At 35.2% G+C, this 21,958-nt stretch overlaps 1 protein-coding gene across 1 annotated transcript in view; it reads left to right on the top strand.

Moving 5' to 3' along the window:
* Positions 1–21,912, top strand: part of LOC137641410 (UDP-glucosyltransferase 2-like) — a 140,545-nt gene extending 118,633 nt beyond the window's left edge. Inside the window, exons 3-5 of the mRNA XM_068373939.1 lie at positions 12,411–12,630; positions 12,834–12,950; positions 13,192–21,912. Of these exons, the coding sequence (XP_068230040.1) occupies positions 12,411–12,630; positions 12,834–12,950; positions 13,192–13,354 (500 nt within the window). The 3' untranslated portion in view covers positions 13,355–21,912. The remainder of the gene's footprint in view (positions 1–12,410; positions 12,631–12,833; positions 12,951–13,191) is intronic.
* Positions 21,913–21,958: the final 46 nt, after the last annotated feature.

Below are 21,958 nucleotides of genomic sequence, written 5' to 3'. Positions count from 1 at the left end.
TTAACTCTCAGTTGACAAAAGACACCGAAGCCGATGATCGAAAAAATCCTTCTCTCTCTCTCTCTCTCTCTCTCTCTCTCTCTCTCTCTCTCTCTCTCTCTATATATATATATATATATATATATATATATATACATGTGTGTATATATATATGTGTGTATATATATATATATATATATATATATATATATATATATATATATATATATATATATATATATGTAAAGCTCAAGATAGAAACGACTGGTGAAATCTAACCAAGGCCCTTTGTGTCAATAGGCGTAGGATATATATATATATATATATATATATATATATATATATATATATATATATATATATATATATATATACATATATATATATATATATATATATATATATATATATATATATATATATATATATATATATAGTAGCTAAAAATCAACAGAATGTAACAAACCACTGTCTTATGTATAGACAATGAGAAAGCTTTTGATTCTTTCAAAAGATCAGCTGTAATGAAAGCCTTTCAAAGATAGGGAATAGATGAATCTTATGTTAGATCATTTGAAGATATCTATACGGGAAGTACAGCAATCCTAAATCTACCTAAAGATGGTGAGGTACAGTAATTCCGATATAGAAAGGAGTTAGATAGGGAGACCCCATATCTTTTAAATTCTTCACAATGTGCCTAGGAGAAGTTTGAAAAAATAGATTGGGACATGGAAGAATTAACATTGATGGGGAATACTTTAACATCTTAAGATTTGTAGAGGACACAGTTCTGTTTAGTGATTCGTGGGAGGAATTGCAAAAGATGATAGAAACTTTCAGTAGAGAAAGCAGAAATATAGGACAGAATTTTAATAGTAGTAAAACTAAGTTTACATTCAATGGGAATGCAGAAACAACAAATAAGGGATTGTTAATGAATATAGTGCTTAGGACACACATTAAGTGTTTCCCCAGGACACAAGACATATATAAAAAGAAGGATAAGCATGGGTTAGAGAGCTTTTGCTAAACAAAATAAGATTATGAAAAGTAAAATTTCCCTTTCTCTAAAAAGAAAAGTATATAATCAGATGGTCCTACCAGTATTAACCTATGCATCAGAAACTGGGAGCCTTACTAAAGCCTTAGGACCAGAACATAAGATAGTGAGATATGGAAAGAATAATGATGGGAATAACCCTAAGAGACAGAAAGAGAGCAACATGGATACGAGGGCGAACTAAAGTAGAGGATGTTATAACAACATGGAAGAACAAGAAGTGGACATGAGCAGGACATTTAATGAGAATGACAGATAATAGATGGAAAAAAAAAAGAGTAACAGATTGTGTCCCTAGAAATTGCAAAACAAGCAGGGGAAGGAAGAGATGATGATGGATTGACGAGCTAAGGAAATTTGCCGGTATGGACTAGCACAGATAGACCACTAACAGATGCTAGTGGAAGAACACGTCCGAGGCCTCTGTCCTGCAGTGGACTAGTTACGGCCGATGTTTTTATATATATATATATATATATATATATATATATATATATATATATATATATATATATATATGTGTGTGTGTGTGTGTGTGTGTGTGTGTGTGTGTGTGTGTTTGTTTGTTTGTGTTTTTATGATATTATTATTATTATTATTATTATTATTATTATTATTATTATTATTATTACTTGCTAAGCTACAACCCTAGTTGGGAAAGCAGAATGCTACAAGCCTGGGGGCTCCAACAGGGAAAATATCCCAGTGAGGAAAGGAAATAAGGAAACTACAAGAAAAAGAATTAACCATTGAAATAAAATATTTTAAGAACAGGAACAACATTGAAATAAATATTTCATATATAAGCTTTAAACGTGTATTTGAAATATGCTACAATGAATTTTCAATTTTGAATTACACGGTAAATATCAATTATTAATAATAATTACCTTAAACTCGTACCGATTTCTGGTAATAGCCAGCACTGGTTGGCCACAAGTATCTCTGAAGATGGCTAGATATACCGGGTACTCTATCCCTGGCCATCAAAAGGGTACGTACGGCTTTGTATGTGATAACCATAAGTCTTTGAAATCCCGATTTTGATAAGCTGACCGACATGGTACATATTCGGGGTTTATATCTTATTAGATTGAATTTTAATTACTGGACTCATGGGATTATCCTTCTATGAGGGTTTGTTTACGAATATATATATATATATATATATATATATATATATATATATATATATATATATATATATATACATATATATATATATATATATATATATATATGTATATATATATATATATATATATATATATATATATATATATATATATATATATATGTATATATATTATATATATATATATGTGTGTATGTATTCTTGTGCATATGTATGTATGCGTATAATATGTGTATGCAGGCAGTTAATTCTAATAGCCAGGCCTTCTCTATCATGAGGCTCAATACTACACAGTAGTCTAGAAGTTTTATTCCAGCTGTTACCAAGTTGTGGAATGATCTTCCTAATCGGGTAGTTGAATCAGTAGAACTTCAAAAGTTCAAAGTTAGAGCAAATGTTTTTATGTTGACCAGGCTGACATGAGTCTTTTTATAGTTTATATAGGACATATCTGTTTTTGACGTTGTTAATAGTTTATATAGGACATATCTGTTTTGACGTTTTTACTGTTTTAGAATAATCTATTGTTGAATTGTTCTCATTATTTATTTATTTCCAAATTTCCTTTCCTCACTGGGTTATTTTTCCCTATTGGAGCCCTTGGGCTTATAGCATTTTGCTTTTCCAACTAGGGTTGTAGCTTGGCTAGTAATAATAATGATAATAATAATAATGGTAATGTATATGTATATATATATATATATATATATATATATATATATATATATATATATATATATATATATATATATATATATATATATATATATAAATTATATATGTATGTATATATTTATTTGTATGGAATCACGAGAACTGACACGAAAGGAAAAATAAAAAGACTTGATTGGAGTTGGTACTTTCGTCATTTATATTTTCCATTCATGCTTTACTTAAAAGCAATTTATTGCTATGTCTTACTCGCTTCTCTGCAATAAAAATAAAATAGAAATTTATTAAGAAAAAAAAATTTCTGTTCGTTTTTATTTTCGAACGAGTTTTCAGTAATAGATATTTTTTATTGTTTCAGTGATGATTTTAATATAATTTAAGTCTTTCTATGTTGCTTTTTCTCTTTTTTTTTCAAATATCTTGAAAATTCAATAACCCAAATGTGTTTTATTTTTTAATTCTTCATTTTAGAACATATTGGAGGTATATTGAATTTTTTTCCCCTTATATTTCTGTTTAATTATATAATTAGTTCATCGACTTATTTTCTACTTTCATTCTTTCTACTTTGGTTTCGTATCGTCATTGATGTTTTTTTTTTTTTTTAAATATATCTGAAGTATATTCTAAAATATATTTCTGAAATATATTCTCTTGATATTAGTATCGATATTATTGATTTCTGTCTTATTTTCATTGTGTTGTTCTCTAGTCTTGGGTAGTGCCATAGCCTCTGTACCATGGTTTTCCACTGTCTTGGATTAGAGTTCTCTTGCTTGTGGGTACTCTCGGGTACACTATTCTATCGTATGTCTCTCCCTCTTGTTAAAGTTTTTATAGTTTAAATAGGAAATATTTATTTTGGTGTTGTTACTGCTCTTGAAATATTTTATTTTTTCTTCGTTTCCTTTCTTCACTGGGCTATTTTCCCCGTTGGAGCCCTTGGGCTTATAGCATCTTGCTTTTCCAACTAGGGTTGTAGCTTAGCTAGTAATAATAATAATAGTAATAATATATATATATATATATATATATATATATATATATATATATATATATATATATATATATGTGTGTGTGTGTGTGTGTGTGTGTTTATAGATACATGTGCATGTGTATTACATTTCCAACGTTAGATGTTGCACCTGTTAACGAGACAAAGCCAACATCCAGATCATAATTCATTTTTTTCCTGTTCGTAATTTCAACACAAATGTTAAGTTTCGGGAGCAAAAAAAAAAAAAAAAAGTTGTACTGTTTTAGGATAAGTTTCAACGTAAAATATGAACTTTCTATCAGGAAGATTCGTTTAATATTTTCATGTGCCATAATCATGTAATTTTTAAAAACTTAAAAAAATATACAATGTTTACCAGACTTGACAACTGTAAAAATAACAATGAAACATTATTCTAGTTTATCCATTTTGATGTTCTTAATTTGTTTTATTAAAGGTAAAAGTGTCTGGTGTCAGTTTCATTGAATAGGTACTCACCAGAACGTCAGCCGGGTAACCCTAAGCACAGCAGTGGCCTACCCAGTAAACAGCTTGAACTCAGTGTCCCGGGTTGGCATCGATTTGCTGCCATGCGAATGCTAGGCAAACACGTTACCACTATATTAGCCATGAGACTAGTGTATTTTCTCTTATTTTTCAAAGAGAACATTCGTAAAAAAGTGATATAGGCAAACTCTTTTACTGTAATATAAAATTATGTCCAAAATTGCTTTTATTTTCATTGTATCTTCTAAATATGCGTTTTTGATTCATAATCACTCCACTTCGTTGACCGCCATAACTTGACACTTGGCAAGAAAATTGACAATTTCAAGTAGGCCTACTGGACTAGCGACTGTTTTCTTGTGTTAGATATTTATTTAAAAGTCTCTCGTGATTTTAAAAGAATGAATGTGAATATCAAGACTTGGTAACTCTGTGAAAGTTTTAATCTCGCTCTATAGTCGGTGTAACTTCAGAAGTTCAAACTTGTAGCATTTTTTTTTTTTATGTTGAACAGATTTACCTAAATCTCTTCATGGTTGTACGTGTGGCAGATTATTTTTTACGTTGTAACTTATCTTGAAATATTTTATATTTCTTACTCATCACTTTCTCATAAGTTAATATATTTCCTTTTTGCCTTTCCTCATTGGACTGTTTTCACTTTTTGCTTGTACTATCCTGTATTTCCAACTAGAAATGTAGCTTAGCAAAATAATAATAATAATATAGCCGATTTCAATTAGGCTTATTTATGTTTGAATCTACTTAGAGCAAAAGAACCCATATCACTGAATGAGCTGAAAGACCAAAGCCTACATGGCTGAGGTCTAATGACGCTCGAAGTAGGAAATGATGAATAGAGAAGTATTGAATTAAAAGCTCAAGATGGAGACGACTGGCGAAATCTAACCGAGGCCCTGTGCGTCAATAGGCGTAGGGGAAGGTGATGGTGTTATTGAAGTGGAGGAATAGGCCTACACTGCAATTAAAAAAGCGAAATAACACTTGATTCCGCAAGGTTTCATCCAAAGGGTCACAGAGTCTAGATGACCATCCTAGGTCTAGTTTTGGGTTCGAATCTGACGCATATCAATCAGGGTATGTTTCTATGTCGCTCCAAGAGAGATTAGCCACTTTATTTCATCATTAAAATTAATAAAAAGATTAGAAAAAAAAAAAGTTTGTACTCCGAAGCCTTGACCCGCCTTTGATGGAACTATCAAACCATAACTTCCTTTTCTTCGTCTCGAACCCTGTTCAGTATATCAGTTGCTTATCAATCTGAAGGTGTTTTTGTGTTCCCATGTGGTGTTGTCCTTTCTCAAGGCTAAGGCGTAGTTTACAAATCAGTGCCTGCACTTACTTTCATCTGCAGGTTTTAAACCATCCACTGAAAATTTTTATAAAAAAAAAAAAAAATGAGGAAAACCACAAACTCATTCTAAATATCAACTGTTGTAGTAATCATGTTCTTGGATTAACATGATTGCAGTTTCAAATCCCTATACTGTACATTCTCATCAGTAATATTATTAACATGTTTTATCTGACAGTTTTGGTTTTGCCACGTTCTACTCTTTTAATAGCTTACGTTTGCTATTTTCTCCGAGCACATGTAGTCCTAGGTTTGCTATTTTATCTGAGCACATGTAGTCCTAGGTTTGCTATTTTCTCTGAGCACATGTAGTCCTAGGTTTGCTATTTTATCTGAGCACATGTAGTCCTAGGTTTGCTATTTTCTCTGAGCACATGTGGGCCTAGGTTTGCTATTTTCTCTGAGCACATGTAGTCCTAGGTTTGCTATTTTCTCTGAGCACATGTGGGCCTAGGTTTGCTATTTTCTCTGAGCACATGTAGTCCTAGGTTTGCTATTTTATCTGAGCACATGTAGTCCTAGGTTTGCTATTTTCTCTGAGCACATGTGGGCCTAGGTTTGCTATTTTCTCTGAGCACATGTAGTCCTAGGTTTGCTATTTTCTCTGAGCACATGTGGGCCTAGGTTTGCTATTTTCTCTGAGCACATGTGGGCCTAGGTTTGCTATTTTCTCTGAGCACATGTAGTCCTAGGTTTGCTATTTTCTCTGAGCACATGTGGGCCTAGGTTTGCTATTTTCTCTGAGCACATGTGGGCCTAGGTTTGCTATTTTATCTGAGCACATGTAGTCCTAGGTTTGCTATTTTCTCTGAGCACATGTGGGCCTAGGTTTGCTATTTTCTCTGAGCACATGTAGTCCTAGGTTTGCTATTTTCTCTGAGCACATGTGGGCCTAGGTTTGCTATTTTCTCTGAGCACATGTAGTCCTAGGTTTGCTATTTTCTCTGAGCACATGTGGGCCTAGGTTTGCTATTTTCTCTGAGCACATGTGGGCCTAGGTTTGCTATTTTCTCTGAGCACATGTAGTCCTAGGTTTGCTATTTTCTCTGAGCACATGTAGTCCTAGGTTTGCTATTTTCTCTGAGCACATGTGGGCCTAGGTTTGCTATTTTCTCTGAGCACATGTGGGCCTAGGTTTGCTATTTTCTCTGAGCACATGTAGTCCTAGGTTTGCTATTTTCTCTGAGCACATGTAGTCCTAGGTTTGCTATTTTCTCTGAGCACATGTGGGCCTAGGTTTGCTATTTTCTCTGAGCACATGTGGGCCTAGGTTTGCTATTTTCTCTGAGCACATGTAGTCCTAGGTTTGCTATTTTCTCTGAGCACATGTAGTCCTAGGTTTGCTATTTTATCTGAGCACATGTAGTCCTAGGTTTGCTCTTTTCTCTGAGCACATGTGGGCCTAGGTTTGCTATTTTCTCTGAGCATATGTAGTCCTAGGTTTGCTATTTTCTCTGAGCACATGTGGGCCTAGGTTTGCTATTTTCTCTGAACACATGTAGTCCTAGGTTTGCTATTTTATCTGAGCACATGTAGTCCTAGGTTTGCTATTTTCTCTGAGCACATGTGGGCCTAGGTTTGCTATTTTCTCTGAGCACATGTAGTCCTAGGTTTGCTATTTTCTCTGAGCACATGTAGTCCTAGGTTTGCTATTTTCTCTGAGCACATGTGGGCCTAGGTTTGCTATTTTCTCTGAGCACATGTAGTCCTAGGTTTGCTATTTTCTCTGAGCACATGTAGTCCTAGGTTTGCTATTTTCTCTGAGCACATGTGGGCCTAGGTTTGCTATTTTCTCTGACCACATGCAGGCCTAGATTTGCGATTTTCTCAGTGCACATGTAGTCCTAGGTTTGCTATTTTCTCCGAGCACATGTAAGCCTGAGTTTGCTATTTTCTCTGAGCACATGTAGTCCTAGGTTTGCTATTTTATCTGAGCACATGTAGTCCTAGGTTTGCTATTTTCTCTGAGCACATGTAGTCCTAGGTTTGCTATTTTATCTGAGCACATGTAGTCCTAGGTTTGCTATTTTCTCTGAGCACATGTGGGCCTAGGTTTGCTATTTTCTCTGAGCACATGTAGTCCTAGGTTTGCTATTTTCTCTGAGCACATGTGGGCCTAGGTTTGCTATTTTCTCTGAGCACATGTAGTCCTAGGTTTGCTATTTTCTCTGAGCACATGTGGGCCTAGGTTTGCTATTTTCTCTGAGCACATGTGGGCCTAGGTTTGCTATTTTCTCTGAGCACATGTAGTCCTAGGTTTGCTATTTTCTCTGAGCACATGTAGTCCTAGGTTTGCTATTTTCTCTGAGCACATGTGGGCCTAGGTTTGCTATTTTCTCTGAGCACATGTGGGCCTAGGTTTGCTATTTTCTCTGAGCACATGTAGTCCTAGGTTTGCTATTTTCTCTGAGCACATGTAGTCCTAGGTTTGCTATTTTATCTGAGCACATGTAGTCCTAGGTTTGCTCTTTTCTCTGAGCACATGTGGGCCTAGGTTTGCTATTTTCTCTGAGCATATGTAGTCCTAGGTTTGCTATTTTCTCTGAGCACATGTGGGCCTAGGTTTGCTATTTTCTCTGAACACATGTAGTCCTAGGTTTGCTATTTTATCTGAGCACATGTAGTCCTAGGTTTGCTATTTTCTCTGAGCACATGTGGGCCTAGGTTTGCTATTTTCTCTGAGCACATGTAGTCCTAGGTTTGCTATTTTCTCTGAGCACATGTAGTCCTAGGTTTGCTATTTTCTCTGAGCACATGTGGGCCTAGGTTTGCTATTTTCTCTGAGCACATGTAGTCCTAGGTTTGCTATTTTCTCTGAGCACATGTAGTCCTAGGTTTGCTATTTTCTCTGAGCACATGTGGGCCTTGGTTTGCTATTTTCTCTGACCACATGCAGGCCTAGATTTGCGATTTTCTCAGTGCACATGTAGTCCTAGGTTTGCTATTTTCTCTGAGCACATGTAGTCCTAGGTTTGCTATTTTCTCTGAGCACAAACATACACAATACATGTAGTCCTAGGTTTGCTATTTTCTGTGAGCACATGTGGGCCTAGGTTTGCTATTTTCTGTGAGCACATGTGGGCCTAGGTTTGCTATTTTCTCTGACCACATGCAGGCCTAGATTTGAGATTTTCTCAGTGCACATGTGGGCCTAGGTTTGCTATTTTCTCTAAGCACATGTGGGCCTAGGTTTGCTATTTTCTCTTCAGAACATGCAGGCCTAGATTTGCGATTATCTCAGAGCACATGTGGGCCTAGGTTTGCCATTTTCTCTAAGCACAGGTTGGCCTAGGTTTGTTATTTTCTGTGAGCATGTGGGCCTAGGTTTACTATTTTCTCAGAGCACATGTGGGCCTAGGTTTGCTATTTTCTCTGAGCACATGCAGGCCTAGATTTGCGATTTTCTCAGAGCACATGTGGGCGTAGGTTTGCTATTTTCTTTGAGCACACATAGGCCTACACAGTTTCATGTAATAGTCATTAACTGATGCCTTCCATTAGGCCTACTTGTAATTTATCCAATCTTGATCTCACTTTTGGAACATTTCCAGTCACGGGAAACATCTTTTAGCCAAATTAAACGAAAGAAGATATCAATAGAGATAGTGAGAGAAATGAATGTATAAAGAGAAACTTACCACAGTGAAAAACTAAATGACCACTGAGGAAAAGAAAGAAATTTCAAAAGCTGACATAGGAGTATATATATATATATATATATATATATATATATATATATATATATATATATATATATATATATATATATATATATATATATATATATATATATATATATATATATATATATATATATATATATATATATATATACATACTGCGTCCCACTGCTATAGCCAATGCATTACCTTGTGGATATTACGCCATCTTGTCCAATCTATTTTACCCTCTTCATCATAATACAATTGCAGGGTTTTCCACCAGTTACACCTGTGATGAATGGCCTTCTAAGCCCCAGTATCATGCCAAATGACCAAAATTAACCAATCCAAATGAAAAAGCTCTTTGCCAAAGTTGTAGGATGAACAACGGATTTTGTAAGGTAGCGCAAAAGTAGAGCTCTCTCTCTCTCTCTCTCTCTCTCTCTCTCTCTCTCTCTCTCTCATATGCATAGCGACACATAGATGACACCAGCAATGCATCCCACAGACAGTAGGGGCAGAGGTGGGTAGGGGGAGACAAGCCTCATCAAGTCTAGGAAACTTCCTGTTTCTATGTCAGGGTCACGTCCTGTGAAACAACATCGATTTGGTTGCCATTTTTTTCTTTTTTTTTATATTGCCGTTTTGCCTTTGCGAAATGTTCTATGGTTTCCGAAATATTATATGGATGGTTTCCATTACCCGTTTAGGGCGTTTTTCCTGTTCACGCATACAGAATAGGCCTAGTTTTATTTGGCGAATTTAAGTTTGAATGGGAAACAAGATTTCTTATACTGTAATAGCAGTATATGCACCATGCCTATAGAATTGGAGAGAGAGAGAGAGAGAGAGAGAGAGAGAGAGAGAGAGAGAGAGAGAGAGAGAGAGAGAGAGGGGGGGGGGGTAGTACTTTTTAGAGATCCCGTCAACAGTTAAGGCCTAGCTTAATTTAGCGAATTACATTTTGAATAGACAACAGATTTATAGTAGCAGCATATGGGGAGAGAGAGAGAGAGAGAGAGAGAGAGAGAGAGAGAGAGAGAGAGAGAGAGAGAGAGAGAGCATGCACAATGTCCATTAACAGGTGATTAACCGCACAAAACAATTATTGATTGGAAACGTTTGTTGCACGTTAGTGTCACCGAAGTGTGCGCACGCGCGCGTGTAAATAAATATGATTTTTCAAGACTTGGAAAAGTATCTTAAAGACCAGTGATCTGAGCATAAGATATTAAAAACATTAATTAAATTTCTAAAGCATAAAATATTGATAACAGTAATTAAATTTCTAAGATTCTTACATATTCTTAATATGCTTATGTATTCTTAATAGTCTATTGTTGCTGGAAAATTTTAGAGAAAAATACTATTGTTAACGTGTTAGATAAGAAAAAATTCTATTATTAACGTGATAGATAAGAGAAAATACTATTATTTACGTGTTTAGTAAGAGAAAAATACAATTATTAACATGTTAAATAACTAAATTTAGTCCAATTTCGTGTGACGCCAAAGGCCTCCTTCAGATTGCGGTAACCAATAGAAAATAGGTCTACGCTTAAATATTTAGGAAAAGAAAGAATCAAATATTCAACAAACAAGAGATTGTGAAAAAAAAAAAAAAAAAAAAAAAAAAAAGAGTCCAAGTCTGTGTACAGTATATCCAAGGGATAAGATAAATTTGATTTTGAATTTCAACGTTTTTCAAAGGGAAACATCAATGTTTGTTTTAGATTAAGCTGACCCAACTCACATGTATTACACTGTATGTATTATATATATGTAAAACCAGAGGGAATATGAAAATATAATGAATCCTGAATAGTTTTAGCTTACTTTCAGAGGGAAAAAATGGTCAGGATTCACTATATATATATATATATATATATATATATATATATATATATATATATATATATATATATATATATATATATATGTGTGTGTGTGTGTGTGTGTGTGTGTGTGTGTGAGTGTGTGTCATTCATCACGAGCGGTATTTCCAGGCATATAACTCCGCAGTCTCTCCCCATTCCTCAGGTATGGGTATGGAAGAGAGAGGGGTGTTACTCCAAGAGGTATTCTCAGAAACAACTGCCGTGTTGTAGCTAGAAAAGAGGAAGGAAGTGGGAAAGGTTGCATCTGTGTATATATATATATATATATATATATATATATATATATATATATATATATATATATATATATATATATATATGAACCATCAAAAATGAAGGCTAAATGTTTACAGATATATACATCCATGCACCCTCTTTCACCAAAATATGACTTCTTCCTCTCCCCAGTACCCAAAGGACATGGAGAGCTGGGCGTGACCAAGTTCAAAATTTTTGCCTTACCCCTGTTATAAATGCTAATTCTTTGAGACAAGTATAGAATATTTGCTCTACCCGATTCATAAAGGCCACCTCTTTGAGACAACAAGCATGCAATTATGCCCTTCCTAATTTATAAATGTCTGCTAAGTTAGAGGCTGCTGAATACTCCGATTAATTGCTATTCCTTTAGGGTAAAAATTTCATGACTATGGTTTGCATAATAGCGAACAGAAACTTTAAGGCTTCATCATTATTATTATTACAAACTAAGTAATATTTTTAGGCTTGTCAAAATGTACCTTATACTAAATACAATACATTACATATACTATATATGTCTAACATCTTGCATTTGTTCAAATTTAATTTTCTATTGAGTCTCAGATCACTAAAGTTCTTTAAATATAGTATCCTCTCTATATGATGAAATAGAGTTTGTTTTAATGAATATATTTGTATATATTTTTTTCTGTATAACAACAATAGTCTACTGGTAATTAATTACAAGTTTTGACACTGTCATTTATCCCAGCACCAATTTCTCAATAATTTCAAGATGGTACACAACAGCCATTCTGGAACTTGCTTTCAAAAATTTCTTTACATAGTACAAGTAATATACAACTGGTCATAAACATTAAAAATATATTCTAAAACTATTAAGTTCATTCTTCATTGCAGGTCACAGAGCAATACGTGTCTTCGTGACGCATTGTGGGAAGCACAGTGCCTCGGAGGCCATATACCATGGTGTCCCAGTACTCGGCCTCCCCATCACATTTGACCAGCCCCGAACCTGTGCTAGATTAGCTCGTCGCGGAGAAGGTCTCGTAATCCAGTGGGAAGAGTTGACGCCACAGGCAATAGTCAATGCTGTGCACAAGCTCGTCCATGACCAGAAGTTAGTGAATTTTCTGTTTCCCATATCTCACCAAAAAGAAAACAAAAACACAATACTGTACTAAATTACTGTTCACTGTTATCACCAGGCATTACAAATTTTTAACTTTGGTATACTGTACAATACTTGCATGGCAATAATAGATATTTAACATACATTACTGCATTAGTAACTATTTAATTTTTACTTATTACCTTTTTCAGGTACCGTGACAAAGTTCTAGGAGTTTCCCATCGTTTACAAGCTCAAAAAGAATCTGGCCTTGAACTTGCTGTTTGGTGGGTGGAATACATCATTGAATTTGGAAATGACAATCTCAGGTAAGGATCATTTATGAAATGTTACTCTTCAGATTATTTGGATAAAAGTGTACAGATAACATTTTTTTTTTTAATTTTTGTCTTTTTATTACAATTTTGCATCTCTAGAATGTAAATAAACCATAAAGAATTGAATATCACAGCCCGTTTAGGATTTTATGAAATACTAAATAGTGAACAAACTTGCTAAAAATAAGAAACTTTGACAATATTTTATTGTTATATGAACATTTTCCACCAGATTCTCAGGAGCTGACTTGAGCCTGGCCCAGTACCTATTATTGGATGTCCTGGCAATCATTGGCGTGGTTACCCTCATCATTGCCATCTTCCTTTTCTTCTTGGGTCGATGGGCTTTGAAGAGATTTTGGCCCTCGAATCCTGCTAAGGCTAAACTCCAGTGAGTTAGCAGCCCTTGTTATTGTTTGTACATATGTCATCATGTACAATCTGTGTCTTTTGGTAGTCCATTTTGGCTTATGATAAATGCACATACAAGTCAACCACGTGGTCTGTGACTGTAGGGTTAGGCGTCGTGCAGTTATTTGAAATCTTTATTCAAATTAAGTCATTCTTACATAATATAATTTGAAATTTCAAAAAAAGATGGCAGAATCAATAAAGGATAACTACTTGAAGTAAAAAAAAAGTATTCCTGCTTTAACAGATATAAAAACGTTACTTAATCTATATAAGTTATGAAATCTTCAGTGTTATTGAAGATGATGCATGTGAATAGTAGGTGCTATACTTTATGAACTTTAATTTCTTGTAATCAAATGGTATGTAAGTGTATAAAGTAAAAATTTAATTTAATAATATCAATAATAGTATTTTTAATATAGATAGGGGATTTGATCACATGTAGTGTTTCCCCCCTATCATTGTACATAAAGTAGACAAAATTCTCATTTTTTAAAATGTAGAAGTACAATAAGAATGACAACTTTGATATCAAGGTTTTCAAAATTTGAATAAGCAATATTTAACAATTAGGCTACAGATTTTTTAGGTTATATTACACCGTATTTTTACCTGAATAGTAAGACAATAAAATTTGCAAATACTCAAGCAGATAGAAAAGTAACATAATTTTTATTCAGGGATTAGCACTAGCAAAATAAAGTATAATTATCAATGAACTAACTCTTGGTGTGAACTCATTAAAATGCTTGATAGAGGGAGGGAATTTTCAATAGGGATTTATGTAAGTCTTTGGATATCTAGATAAATTACTGTGTATTCTCGATAACTAGTGAAAGCTAAAAGTTCTCCGGCAGCTAATATCCAGAGCATGGTAGATTTCATAGAATATTTTTATTCAGATAAACCTCTAAATCCTTGGCTACAATAAATGGGGTGGGGCATTTAAACAAAAATACAGAAAACACTTTATGAATATTTTGGTTAAATTATTTATAGTCTTTTCTTCAAATATATCTTCCTTTTGATACTCTTTCATTCAGGGAATCAAAAAATGTTTGATGAAACAATTGGGTTACAGTGCCTTCAAATAATTTTACTTATTTTCTAGGTGAACTGTTTATAAAATAATTAAAACCAACAAATGTTAAACTATGTTATATGCATTCTGAAATTGCCATAAGCTATGAATAGAAAGTATTTGTAAATGAAGCAACTCTGGAAAAACATTGCTAATTATTTGAGGCTGAAATTGATGAATGTGCTAAAGTCCTTCAAAGGAGATAATTATCTGTTGCTATTTCTTCCAGTGTGACTGTAGACTGTTAGTTGTTCTGTGCATTATTGTTCAGATTTTAGCCAACCTTGTGTGGGCATGGGCACTTGCTCCCGTAGCAGCCCATCAGTGTTCTGTAAGCTGTTATGCATAATATTCTCGAAGTCTCAACACGAGTATTCAAAAGCACTGCTGGTTATGGATAGGTGAAAACAGGAATTGAAATCCATTCTAGAAATTTCAAAATCATCATTTTATAACACAGTAGGCCCTATCACATCTGAATATATAATTAAACATTTTTGATGTCACACATACATGAAAAGGAAAATTTTTATAAACATACTTTGGTGCTATTTTTATTTTGGGGAATAGCAATTTAAAAATCATCGTCAAATGTTAAATTTTACCGAGAAACAAACTTGTGCCAATTTTTTAAACTGCCAATCCTGCATTACATAAACTCCGTTTAATGCCCTCATGATTCTCACTATTGACATTTTATGGGGGAAAATTCATAAAAGGCAATGTAAGACAAAGACAGACAGACCAGCAAGATTCTTACATGCAATTGCAGTAGGGCTGTGTGTCTGTCACCTCTGAACAAGTATTTCATTCCCACACACACTCTTAGAAACAATTTTTAAAATAAGTCCTCTACTATACACCAAGAAAATGATCCAAAGACTACATGAGAAAGATCGTTTACAATTTGGAATACTGTAAAATGATAGAGGCCATCAAGCATATAAAAAGAAAGTTTATTTAATGGAGACCTGTTATCTATTACAAAGTGCCCCAGACTCACAGTATGTTTTTCCCAAATGGATTATAATACCATAGACTAATGCTTTTGTGTCACCAGAATTGTCATGTTTTACAAGCTTTATCTTGGGATGGTTGTTGTAATTCTGCCCAGTTCCAGCATCTTTCAGATGAGAGAGAGGCCTGTAAATCAGCTAGCTCTACATGAAGAAAGTAAAGCTTGGGAAAGTATAAATATCTTTTAAACAGCAGAACCTTTGAATACAGCAGTGTTTATCTTCCTTGCCTGTAATGTATATGTGTGAAGTTTGTTCTGTCACGGATGCAGTGGACACATGCCCGTTACCAAGACAATCAGTCACTTATTCTTAATTATGATGTTAATGTGGGGGTAAGTTTGACGTGAGTTTGTTTAAGTGTTTCATGGAGATTTAACTAATAGCATACAAAGTAGCTCAAGGAAGTGACCTTAGTCTTCCTATCAATATTAAACAAAATCCTCATTTTTTTATGTATCTAACTCAGGACTTTAGGCAGAAAACATCTTTAGAAAATGTATGTAATATTTTCATCAAGGAATTACTGAATGGCTGCTTGAACGCTTGAACATTACATATAGAGATGAAACATGGTGGTAATGATTAGTACTTGCCTGATATGTAATATACTATTGATTTACATATATCTATTATTGACATAAAAATTCATTCATAGAAGCTTCTTCAGCTGTTCCACCATGAAGAATTGACAATATGCTTTAATTTCAAAACAAATTACAGCTGCTACAGAAGAATTCCTAATTGCATATGATTTTTTAAAAAATAGATGAAAAGTCAAAATTGTAAATTAATAGAGAAAATTGTTAGTTTAATGATCTTATCTGGACCATTTTGGATGAAATGAAGTGGAAGCAAAATAACGATTGTTCTTCCACGTGAGCTAGCCAGTTGCGTTGGCCAGCATTTCCTATTGACATAAGGCTCTGTGATAGTTAAGTAAATTACTGCCTTTCATGGAAAGTTTCAGTGAACTTTATATTATAAGTTTGTAATTGTAATTCCTTCAAAAGTTATTTTTTATCATCGTTCAAAGTGAATGAGCAGTGTCCCATTGCTAACTACTCTATATTCATTCCTTTTGAAGGGAAATTCAGTTACAAGAAAAAAAAAATAAAGGGTAATGAAATTGCACATATGTCTGTAAGAAAAGGCATGTTCTTGGTGTGTTTCTCATGCACAGCATCAGTTTAATTGTAAAGTATAATACAGTTTATCATATTAAATTAGTTTTGGAGAATTAAGTTTTACAGTCAAAATTAAGTCGTGCGGCTGTGATTTCTCAAGAGCCTCCCCAGCTTTTGATGAAGTGCTTGTATAAAATCATTGTTGCTGTCTTGCGTATCACTTTCAACATGGAATTAATTACAATTTTTAACACAAAATACATGAGATGATTATTTTTTCATTTGAAAATAAGTATTCATAGACTGATCCTTTTATAAAACAGGAGTAAAGAAAGCTATAGATCAATATTTTAAAACAGGAAAAGTATGTTGATGATGAAAAAATTATGAGATGTAAAGGAAAATATCCTGACTTATGGACAGTATGTATGTGTAGATGATATACTATACTGTACTATTCTTAGCAACAATAATTTTATCCTAAAATTGACATTGCTGTTGCCTATAAATATGGAAAATATACAACAATTGTTTCTTCAGTCTAAAATTTAGAACAGATAACATGCTGTGTTGAGATGAAACACACTTAGAAAATGTATTTATAGATACTTTAGTTTAAAGACTCAAAAAAGTACTGTTTAAAGATTACTAATACAAATGTTAACCTCTCTTCTAGTTCAATGACAGTAGCATAGTAAATTGTAATTGTTCCTGCGTGAGTACTTTAATAGGAGTAATTTCAGCTTGGCTTGAAATGGCATTTAACTTTTAACTAGGTGGTGGTGGTTACTGGGGGGCACCCACCCGACAGTCTGCTCTGCACTATTTTGATTTTGGCCGCAAGCAGTAGACATACTCTTGCTGCCTCTCTAATATTAGGTTTTAATTTTTATTTTCTCTTTTAGAAATATATAAATCTGATAGAATTTTGTTTTCTTAGAGGGATGTATTAAAAAAAGACGACAAGAATATGCAGTTGTTTTGAGGATAAACTGTAAATGGCAGACAATTTTCCATTCAAACCTGCCACTATCCACATCATCCATGTTTGATTGGTGTGTTGGGCAGCATGACTGTTGCTGTCATTCCCTCTCTAGTGTTGTCTTACGACCACAACGTGAACCTAAGGAATTTAGCTGTCTTTAGATGTAGCTAGTGCTTCGTCGGAGAAAGGTGGTTTCGCTCCCTCAGTGTGCTAAGGAGATGGGTGCCCCACCCTTCTTCTACCCTATAGTGTCTTCCCAACCCCTGGAAAGCCACTAAGGGCATATCACCTGGTAGTGTTATCTCCGCTACTTTCAAGAGTTCCTTATAACCTCTTCCCCTGTGGGGATGTCTTCATTGTCTTGCACAATCCTGTAGAAGGCAAATTTCACGTTCCTCTTCCTCTGCCTCGTCTTAGTTATATTCTAAAGATGCTGCTACTTCTAGAAGAACTAAAAGATGTCAAAAACGTCACTGAAGACCCATTAATCCGAGTCGCTCAAGTGTATACTCCGACCAATTTCTTTTCATGCGCACGTAAGAGTGAGAGAGACTGTGTGATACTAAGAACCAGCCTATCCTGGGGAGGTGTCTGAAACTGTCCCTTACCAGGAAGAAGTATTGGCAAGCAGTACAGGTGCTTCTGCTCCTGCTACTTGTGCTTGATTTCATACCACACGGAATGCCCTCGGCTGGACCTGCTAATGCTGCTACTTCTGACCCAAAGAAGTAGTCATATAATTCTAGGAAGACCAATCAGCTGGAGTCTAATGTGACTCCAAAGGATCTCTCCCCATGTACATGAGGGATTGACTTGGCACACTAGAACATACCCATCCTGGGAAGATGTCTTGGTACGTGGTACAGGTGGTCACACGCTTGTTATCACTCCTGGGCCCCATGCTGGCACACATACACTGTTGGTCAGGATGAATGGCACTGCTCTCTTCCCCTTCCTCTTCCTGTACAATTTGAGGTACACCTCAGGATCTGTTCCTAGAAGTCTTTGGCCTCAAAAAGAAAGAAGTCCACGTGGTGAAAGAGGAACTCACGACTGTTCTCTCCTTGTACAAGTGATGAGTTATTCACACACGTGTGAAATATAATCCATGGTCCCCTTGTGATAGTACCTCCCTGGTCTATCTCCGCACGATTGTTCACCATGCAATTGGGCACATCGCACTCTGACACCTCGCGTTTGTTCGTTACTCTTGATTCTCCAGAAATGTTCCAAAACTCTGACGCATGCGAGAACCAGATCATCTCACCTGTTCCCTCTCAGCGCTCCTAGTCCATGCACCAAGATCTTCCAATGCACTGAGGCCTTTTCACTTGTTCGCGAGATAGGGAACTGGAACAGGCGACTTCCCTCCACTGTTCTCGGCACTCGTATGAGCATCAACCGAGATATCATCCCACGATGTAAGCGCAATTGGTGACAAGGCTCTTTTCCACCGAGTAACAAATACTCATATGAAGCACCTTTACGTAGCTGAGGTACACAAACCCATCTCTTCTGCCTCTTTGGTCGCACAGACGTCATTGACCGACAAAGACTAGATTATGAGAGTGTTTTGTTGTCAGTAACTGAGTCTGCTGCTATGGAATCTGCTTCCATGGCCCACCTCCAAGTCTCCTCCTGGTCTGGGGAAGTTGCCTACTTACCACGACACAGAGATCAGCAAATCCTCAGACGCAGACAAAGAACACCAACTAAGTCCTAAATGTGAAAAGGCTATGACCTTGGCTCATCACTTAGCAAACACGTGGGCCAATGGGGTCCTGAGAAGGACGGATGCTGTTGCCTCCAGCTTTGCAAGGCAAGTTGGGACATGAGGCGGCGTTGTACCCAAGGAATGCTTCAGTGCTACAGACTGCAGCTCTTTTCCTTCACATGAGATGCAGAGGTGACGGTGGAAAAGCGGAGGAAGGTGAGCCATGATTCTCTTGTTCATCATGCAGCTATCTTTAATCGACACTGAAGAAATCTCCAGAGCCCAATTAACACCTCCGACCTCTTCCTCCTCAAAGATATGGTCGAACCACGCTCCACCTCGGGGCCCTAGCTTGTTTGGGAATTTACCCATAGATCCCTGAATAACTTAACCTTTGTCCAGTGGTAGCTCCTCAACAAATTTTGTAGCAAACCTAGTTCCCTCACAGGACAAGAAGCATCTCGTCCCAGATAGCGGCTGTAACTTAAGCCTAGCTTAAAAGATAGGATGACTGGCCTTTCCCTTTCTTTCTTCCCCTCCCTTAGGATTAAATAGTTGTGCTATTACGTGCTGGACCAGACATCAGATGCAGGAAAGCCTCATAATGGGTCTGTTTGATGCTTGAGTAAGTTAACTAAAATTATCCCCTCCATCCTCTCATACGAGGGAGAGGATGGATAGAATAAATGCAAACCCATTTCTTGCAATAAACATTCTGTACATTCAGACAACATAGCCATCACACGGATATACTGTAGTTTCTTCCGTGACTCTCCACGAGTTACTGAATAGGCCCAACTCTAATACCTTCAACTTTTTCAAGCTTAATTCATTAGGAGGTTGACAGCTGTCGTCACTTCCACAGGATTAGGTGGTCTGACATTTCCCAAAAAGGGTAAATTAGCTAGTTTGGTTCATAGCAACTTCCTCCCTTCAAGAATAATTCTCCTATTAAGGGACTATGATTTGTATTCGTGTAGGATTAAATCACAAATTTTAATGCAAGTTGTTTTTTTCCCTAACTACAGTATACAAACCTGAGTCGTTAAAGGTACTCTTCTTGACTCAACCACCTTGCAAGTCTCCAGCCTAAGGTCAAAAGTGAGTACAGACCTGACTGTCGGGTGGGCGGGACTTACCCTCCACTCGCTAGTAGCTGCAGGTTCTCACTTACAAACATTCGTTTGGAGATACAAACACAAATCGAGCAGAAATCCTAAATCTTGGATATTATATCAGACGTTTGTACTCTGTAATATGATAAAGAAATACTGTAATAAAACAATATATCATTTAATACAGTAAGCAAAACAACATTTACAATAACCTGATATCTATTTTATATGAAACAGGACTATTTGTTGACTTCTGTAGCTGGAAATTAAATACATAGCAGTCAGGTTAGGCCTATCCTGGGCCAAATTTCACCGAAATTTGACTTACAAACAGCTTCTTGGAACCAATTAAGTTTGTAAGTTAAGGAGCTTCTGTACTACAACTTCGTTAAAAGTTAAAAGTTAAACTGCCATTTCCAGCTAAGCCAAAATCATACTCATATTAAAAGACTGAGGTTTGTATAATTAGAAAAAAATATAAATTACTTCAAAATTTGTGATTATATAAAATTTATCACAGCAGGTAAAACATGTTACTTTCATCACACACAATCTAAATAATATAAATTAAATGAATTTATTGTAATTATTGAAGTAAAAATTACCATGATGTTCATTATAACAATCACTTCCTAACAGATTTTCAATTCATTGAGATGAGAGGTCATCATAAAGAGATATTCAGTAATCAGTAGTACAATTGTATATGTCTTGATCCTATTGTAAATGGTGCTATTATATTTTGTTAAAAGTTGAGTGGATTATTAAAATATATATAAATATATATAATATATAACAGATAACAGATTCCAAATTGCTGGAGTTCAGGAATACTTCTTTAAAACCAACAAACCACAAGTTCCTAACCGTGTCGTCATTATAAGGTGTACAGTTACAAATCCCTTCAACTTCACCTGGTTCTTGTGACATATCAGAAAGTGCAAGAATGAATAAATTCTCTATCTTCATTTTCTAAAAGCAATCTCTTAATTGCAAAATTACCGAAGGCTCTTTATCAGCACGTCCTAGAAAACTGTAAGATGATTACTTAACAAATAAGTCACTGGCAATAAAAATTAATTCATCTCACTACCTCAGATTATGATCTGTCAATATCTCATACCTTGACTAATTACTGTTACCTCTTTGATAAGTTTAAGGTTTCTTTGCAACTTGCCGTTGCACCCATGTCAAAGATCTGTAGTTTAAAAACACACCTTAAAGATGATGACATTACAATAGTACCAGATATACCTCTGTCACTAATGTACAACTGATAAGTTGTCCATTAAACCTCAGAATTCAATACATGTTCAATCCAGGTTTTGTCAGTATTTCAATAATCTACCTCTGTATGTCTACAATAAATCTGATCTTCAGAAAGCATTATGTATGCCATAGCCACTGTTAACCCGTTGCAGTATTTTCTTTAGGAATTTTTTTCTAGACTTCCAGTACCCTTATTTGGAATGTGTTGTTGTTAAATAAATCAATGTTGGTTTTTCTGTCTTTCAATATCCCCAATGAAAGAATCATGTGTGAATTAG

This window comes from Palaemon carinicauda, chromosome 5 (genome assembly GCF_036898095.1).
Source record: "Palaemon carinicauda isolate YSFRI2023 chromosome 5, ASM3689809v2, whole genome shotgun sequence".
NCBI classification, from domain to species: domain Eukaryota; kingdom Metazoa; phylum Arthropoda; class Malacostraca; order Decapoda; family Palaemonidae; genus Palaemon; species Palaemon carinicauda.
Note: the sequence above shows the minus strand (reverse complement) of the source record. Positions and strands in the feature narration are given on the sequence as shown.